Source organism: Sinocyclocheilus rhinocerous, unplaced genomic scaffold (assembly GCF_001515625.1).
Source record: "Sinocyclocheilus rhinocerous isolate Xijiao unplaced genomic scaffold, SAMN03320098_v1.1 scaffold1614, whole genome shotgun sequence".
NCBI classification, from domain to species: Eukaryota; Metazoa; Chordata; class Actinopteri; order Cypriniformes; family Cyprinidae; genus Sinocyclocheilus; species Sinocyclocheilus rhinocerous.
In genome coordinates this window covers 73,657-80,780 of record NW_015641054.1, presented here as the reverse complement: position 1 = coordinate 80,780, position 7,124 = coordinate 73,657, and the positions used below count along the sequence as shown (strand labels likewise).

The following is a 7,124-nucleotide window of genomic DNA, read 5'->3' as shown; positions in this document are numbered from 1 at the left end:
AATTTTTACTGTATTTTTGATCAAATAAATGCAGCCTTGGTGAGCAGAAGAGGCTTTATTAAATTATTAAATATTAAAAATCTGAACTATTGAAGACATGTAACTTCTCATTTTCTACACTGCAAAAAAAAAAAATTACTTTCCTAATCAGTATTTTTGTTTTGTTTTCCAATACAAATATCTAAACATTCTTAAAATCAAGACACATTTACTGGAGATGCAAAATGACTTATGATATTGATATAGTCTTGTTTAAAATATATATATATATATATATATATATATATATATCAAAACTAAGCAAATTCTGCTTAAAACAAGACAAATCATCCATTGGTTGAAGTTTATTTAAGTTTATTTTTCTTACCCCATTGGCTGATATTTTTTTTCTTGTTTCAAGCATAAACTTGCTTAATTTTAATAAATTTTTTAGAAAACAAGACAAAATATCTAACATTCATGACATTTCAGCGTTATTATTTATAAATTATTATAGTATTTATTAATATTTTGAATCAGCTTTAATTTTTATATTTAGAATTTTCAGTTTGTTTAAAACTTTTACACTTTTAATCGTTTTACCTGTTCATTTTTATTAGTTTTTTTTTTTCTATTTACAGTCGGTTTATTTATATTTATTTCAGTTAAAAACAAGACAATCTGCTACATCTTCTATTGGTTTAAATTTAAGTTTATTGTTCTTACCCCATTGACAGATTTTTTTTCTAAGCACAAATTAACTTAATTTTAATACATTTTTCCGAAAACAAGAGTAAATATCTCAAATCCAGTGTTATTTTAGTATTGTTTACATACTATTATAGTATTTATTAATATTTTGAATTAGCTTTTTTATATTTTTAGTTTAATTTGTTTAAAACTTTTCATATTTTACTAATTTTATGTGCTTTGTCATTTTTAAAAAATATTTATATTTAGCTTTATTTTGTATTAATTTGAGCTAAAAACAGAAAAAAATCTGCTATTGCTTTAAGTGTATTTTACTTACCCCATTGGCTTAATTTTCATTCTTTTTTTTTGGAAACCATCATTTTGCTTTCCAAGTAAATGTGTCGTGATTTTAGAATGTTTAGATATTTGTACAGGAAAACAAGACAAAACTACTGTGTAATGATTAGATGTTTTTTCAGGGTATAGTTCTATTTTCTCATTGGTAATTTCTCTGGCAGCTGTGCAAGGCAACGGCTCGTGGCTGGTTTTCTTGCCGGCGGCTCCTTTAGAGACGAGCTCCATTGGTCTGCTGGTGCTGGCCTTCATCACAGTCCTGCTGGCTCTGGCTGCTCTCTTGCTGCTCTGCCACTTACTGTGCTTCCACATTTACTTACGTGAGTTTGAGCCCAGCGTTATCCACTTTTATAGACAGATAGCCGCTTCTGTTCACTCTGTGTCGTGTCTCAGTGTCTCAGGGCATCAGCACTTATGAGTACATCGTCAGGAAGCGTCAGTCGCCGAATCCTAAAGAGAAAGAGCAGGTTCCTCCAGCGCTGCCGTCTAACGGAGCCACCACACAGGTACAGACCATAAATACAATAAACACAGTAAAACAATAAATACAAATCATGCAATGCAACTTCAACAAAACACTAAATAACTCCTTTGCATAGGGATAAAAAAAATATTTAGCATTAAAATTTATGCAAAATATACAGATTTCTTTTCAGTTCAGGTGTGGCCAAAAGGTTGTTTAACCAAGCTAAAAGCTAATTCGGAATATTAATAAATGCTATAATAGCTAATTTATTAATAAATAATTTCTTTGAAATGGAATATATTATTAAAAGCACTATACAAATAAACAATTCATTTAAATTAAAATAAGAGTACAAAACACTTGCCATGCAAAAAATAACTTCTTTGCATGGGAAAAAAATGTTTTGTATTAAAATTGATGCTAAATAAATATTATTTATTTTTAATTAATTGTAGGATGTTTAATTAAGATAAAAGCTAATTCATAATTCATATTAATAAATGCTATAATAGTTCAATTATTAATAAATCAACTGATTATTTATTTAAAATAATATTACAAAGTAATATTTAATATTTTATCATATTTTCATATTTAATAATTATAATATTTGAAACATGCATTTTCTGTATAGCTGCTTTGAAACCATGCGTATCATCAAAATTATTGTGAAATGAATTGAATAATGAAAAAAAAAAACTGCACAGGTACAACACACGCATCATGCAAAAAATATAACAGATATAAAAGAAAAGAATTAAAAATCTGTCAGTGCAAATACAACAAAACACTAAATAATGAATGGAGAAAAAAATATTTAGTATTAAAATGAATGCTAAATACAGTTTCATGGATTTCAAGGCATTTTATCTCAGTTCAGGTGTAGCCAAAAGTTTAACCAAGCTACAAGGTCATTCAGAATATGAATAAATATTGATATAAAGAGTAAATAAAATCTTGCAATGCAAATTCAACAAAACGCTAAATAACTGATGCAAAATATGGTTTAATCACGGATTGTGCGGCATTTTCGTCTCATGTTCAGGTGTGGCCAAAAGTTCATTTCAGTATGTTGAATCATCTCATCTCATGGGATTAGAAAAGACGTTTTCGACTCTTTTTATGCTTTGATTCAGATCAAAACAAGGTCCCACCCATTAACATCACGCACATTTGCACAGACTTCAACCACTTCTGTGTTTTCTCTTCCTCCCAGAGTCTCGGGCCGCTGGAGTCCCATGTGAACTGTGACGCGCCGCTCTCCAGCAGGTCTTGGTAAGCTTTAAGACAGATAGGTAGCGGTTAGATCTTTTCTTAGGCAATCACTTCAGATGCTCTGCTGCTTCTTTCCTAGTACTTTTAAACTGGAAGACAGAGGACAAACATCCGGTCGACTGCCAGAACCCATCTGTGCTGAGGTAATTAGACCAGCTACCCGCTCCAAAACTATCTAGACAGCATATAAAGGCATCAGAGATGAAACGACTTATGCAACATAATCAGCACTGAATCAGTATTGCTACTGTGCAAATAAAATATGAATATTTATCATTAAAAAAACTTAAGTGAAAATGAGATATTTTGCCTTGGCAAGTTGAAGTAAAACTAAAAAACCAAAACTAACCCTATAAAAACATTTTCAGTAACTGAAGTGAAGCTAAAATAAAATGTGACGCGCCGCTCTCCAGCAGGTCTTGGTAAGCTTTAAGACAGATAGGTAGCGGTTAGATCTTTTCTTAGGCAATCACTTCAGATGCTCTGCTGCTTCTTTCCTAGTACTTTTAAACTGGAAGACAGAGGACAAACATCCGGTCGACTGCCAGAACCCATCTGTGCTGAGGTAATTAGACCAGCTACCCGCTCCAAAACTATCTAGACAGCATTTAAAGGCATCAGAGATTAAACGACTTATGCAACATAATCAGCACTGAATCAGTATTGCTATTGTGCAAATAAAATATGAATATTTATAGTTAAAAAAACTTAAGTGAAAATGAGAAATTTTGCCTTGGCAACTAAATGAAAAAAAAAAGTAAAACTAAAACTAACCCTATAAAAACATTTTCAGTAACTGAAGTGAAGCTAAAATAAAATTCAATATAAATATTATATGAAAAACTAAGAAAATTTAAAATGTTGCCTTGTTGCATTTTTAGTATTTCAAATAAAACTAAAAATTCAACTTAAACATAATGCAACATAATCAGCACTGAATCAGTATTGCTATTGTGCAAATAAAATATGAATATTTATAGTTAAAAAAACTTAAGTGAAAATGAGAAATTTTGCCTTGGCAACTAAATGAAAAAAAAAAGTAAAACTAAAACTAACCCTATAAAAACATTTTCAGTAACTGAAGTGAAGCTAAAATAAAATAAAAATATTATATGAAAAACTAAGAAAATTTCAAATGTTGCCTTGTTACATTTTTAGTATTTCAAATAAAACAAAAAATTCAACTTAAACATATGCAAAATAATAATAGTAAAAAAAAACGAAAACTGAAATAAAAAAAATTCGTTTTAATAAATTAATGAAAATAAATAATAGAATAAAAAACCAAAACTAACCCTATAAAAACATTTTCAGTAACTGAAGTGAAGCTAAAATAAAATAAAAATATTATATGAAAAACTAAGAAAATTTAAAATGTTGCCTTGTTGCATTTTTAGTATTTCAAATAAAACTAAAAATTCAACTTAAACATATGCAAAATAATAATAGTAAAAAAAAAAATGCAGCATTTGCAACTAACTGAAAAAATGTTTAAGTACTAAAACGAAAACTGAAATAAAAACATTTGTTTTAATAAATTAATGTAAATAAATAATAGAAATATATATAAAAAATAATAAAACGATAACAAAACACTAAAATTAAATATAAATTATAGAAATAAAAGCTAGTGCAAAATATGAATGAATACTATTAATAAATTACTTCTAATATTATTAATACATTTTTAAACTTGTACTATTATGAATAGATTACTATTAATGATAACTTATAATAAATACTATTTATTAATACATTTACTTATTATTTATTATTAATAATATTTATTACATTTTCAATCGATGCAGTGTTATTTTTAGGGGTGTGAATCGGCACTGGTTTCATAATTCAATCCTATTACGATTATCATGTCAACGATTCGATTCAATTTCGATATCACGATGCATCACGATTATATCAAATTTATTTTGTGCATTTTTATTAAATTATATAAGCAGGCTACTTAAAGGGGGGGAAAGACAATTGCAAGTGATAAACAAAAAGCGCTTTCAGTATCTGGAAAGTTTACAGATGATCATAGTTATGGGTTTTTCTTTATTAATCAGCATTATTGCTGTTTGATTATTACTGATGAGTTCATAGACAGTGGCAGCTTTAATAGGCTGCATTCACACTAATGCACAGATCTATTTCCACATATCAGATGTTGTGTCCTGTTCTGAAAACATAACTGACTGTGTTTACATCAATTTCGTATCATAAAAGTAGATGCAAGTGCATTTAACCGATCGAGCTTCAGGACAAACAAACACAAAGCGCACGTGAAAGTCTGTCAGTACGTGAGTTTCGTGCATCTAATACGTACTGCATTCAAAACGGCAGAAATGAAAGCATATCTAAAGTAAAAGACTACAATAACAGCGAGTGGAAGCACTGTCAAGCAATGCAACGATTAATTTCGACACCCCTAGTTATTTTGGTATTATTTATTATAATACTAAAATAACACTGCATTAAATGTATCTTTTGAACTAATAGCTAAATGAGAATAAATAAGACATTCAGTGCCAAAAAGTATCATTTTATATAATTAAACATGGACTGTTTTATCCGATATTTGTCTTTTCAGTTGGAGGAAGTGAATGGAGAGAGACATCTGGAATACAGCTCTGAATCACCAACTCAAATGATCGCAGGTAAAGCTGCGGTGTTTTCTGATACGTGTTTACCTGCAGCTGCACCTGACTGTTCTTCTGTGTCCTGCTGGTAGGTGAGCCTGTGATGTCACTTCCTGTGGGCTGGAACCTCAGCGGGATAGAGAAGCCTCAAGCCCCGGGACGAAGCGTGGAGAAGCCTGCGGAGGGAAGGCCGATCGTCCAGGACCCGCTGGGAAGCTCCATTATGGACGCGGCCGTGGTTCATCAGCAGCTGATGGCGGAGGCGCAGACGCAGTATTTAGGGTTCAAAGAGCAGATGCCATGAGTCAAAACTCACAAACTGATGCACACAGCAAGATCTGCCTAGAATCTGATTGACCGACTTCAGTAAGGATATATATATATATATATATATATACTGTATATACAGTGCTGGGGGTAACGCATTACAAGTTACGTAATCAGATTACTTTTTTAAAGTAATGCATTACTTTTGCGTTACTTTTACACATAAGTAAGGCCAGTTACTTTGTTTCTCATTCATTTCACTTCTGTTGTGAAAGGGCTTTTACATACTTTTTTTATATTAAAAGCAAACAAGCAAGCCCTGCCCAGATTTCAAAAGTAACTCAAAAGTAATGCAACGCATTACGTTCCATAAAAAGTAACTAAGTAACATAATTAGTTACTTTTTTAGGGAGTAACGCAATATTGTAATAATCCCATTTTATTAACCAATGTCTTTGCTACTGACCTTCGATGATCCAATTCAACCATACTAAGCAAAAATGACGCATTTGTGTTTCATTTGTGTTATTGCTGAATAGTGTTGAACTTTCTTCTCCTGCGTCATATTCTTCATGCAATTTGTTTGAGCGGCGCCCTCTACTGTACAGACGTGAATTTACTTTTCCTTCAGCCTGAGGCGTATTCATTTCACTTCTGTTGTGAAAGGGCTTTTACATACTTTTTTTATATTAAAAGCAAACAAGCAAGCCCTGCCCAGATTTCAAAAGTAACTCAAAAGTAATGCAACGCATTACGTTCCATAAAAAGTAACTAAGTAACATAATTAGTTACTTTTTTAGGGAGTAACGCAATATTGTAATGCATTACTTTTAAAAGTAACTTTCCCCAACACTGTATGTATATATGTGTTCCCCCAACACTAACTAATATATATATATATATATGCAAACACCACAAAAAAATCAGACCTGTACGATATAAACTCAGAATTGCAAGAATAAAAGTCAGAATTGTGAGATAAAAAGTTGCAATTACCTTTATATATTTTTTTTCTTCTGTGGCAGAAACGGTCTTATACAGACATGCACTCTCTGATGAATTTAAAGTTCTGTTTCTGTAACATACAGTATGTTGTTTACATTGTACAGCTGGTTTATTTTAAGATGATTTATAATAACTCATTAAGGACGAAATGCAAAACAATTTTATGACACCGTTGCAACTATAAGATTAATGAATTATATTTGCTATTTGTATATTTTGAAATAAAGGCTTGATGCAGCGCTAGATGGTGCTGCTGAGTGATGAATACAGCACAAGATCAAGATCACTCAGTCGCATCATTTCGGTTTAAATATCTAGTTAAAACAATCTGAAATTTTAGTAATTTTTCTGAATTCTGTCCTACAAATTAATTACAGTATCACCATATTTCTTTATTTTATTTATTGATTTATTTTTGTTAATTTATTTTGACTTAAAAAAAAATT

General features: G+C 30.5%; 1 protein-coding gene across 1 annotated transcript in view; it reads left to right on the top strand.

Annotated features, from left to right (window-relative positions):
• Nucleotides 1-5,724, top strand: part of zdhhc11 (zDHHC palmitoyltransferase 11) — a 20,843-nt gene extending 15,119 nt beyond the window's left edge. Inside the window, exons 6-11 of the mRNA XM_016570887.1 lie at nt 1,191-1,346; nt 1,420-1,532; nt 2,709-2,767; nt 2,847-2,910; nt 5,358-5,424; nt 5,499-5,724. Of these exons, the coding sequence (XP_016426373.1) occupies nt 1,191-1,346; nt 1,420-1,532; nt 2,709-2,767; nt 2,847-2,910; nt 5,358-5,424; nt 5,499-5,710 (671 nt within the window). The 3' untranslated portion in view covers nt 5,711-5,724. The remainder of the gene's footprint in view (nt 1-1,190; nt 1,347-1,419; nt 1,533-2,708; nt 2,768-2,846; nt 2,911-5,357; nt 5,425-5,498) is intronic.
• Nucleotides 5,725-7,124: the final 1,400 nt, after the last annotated feature.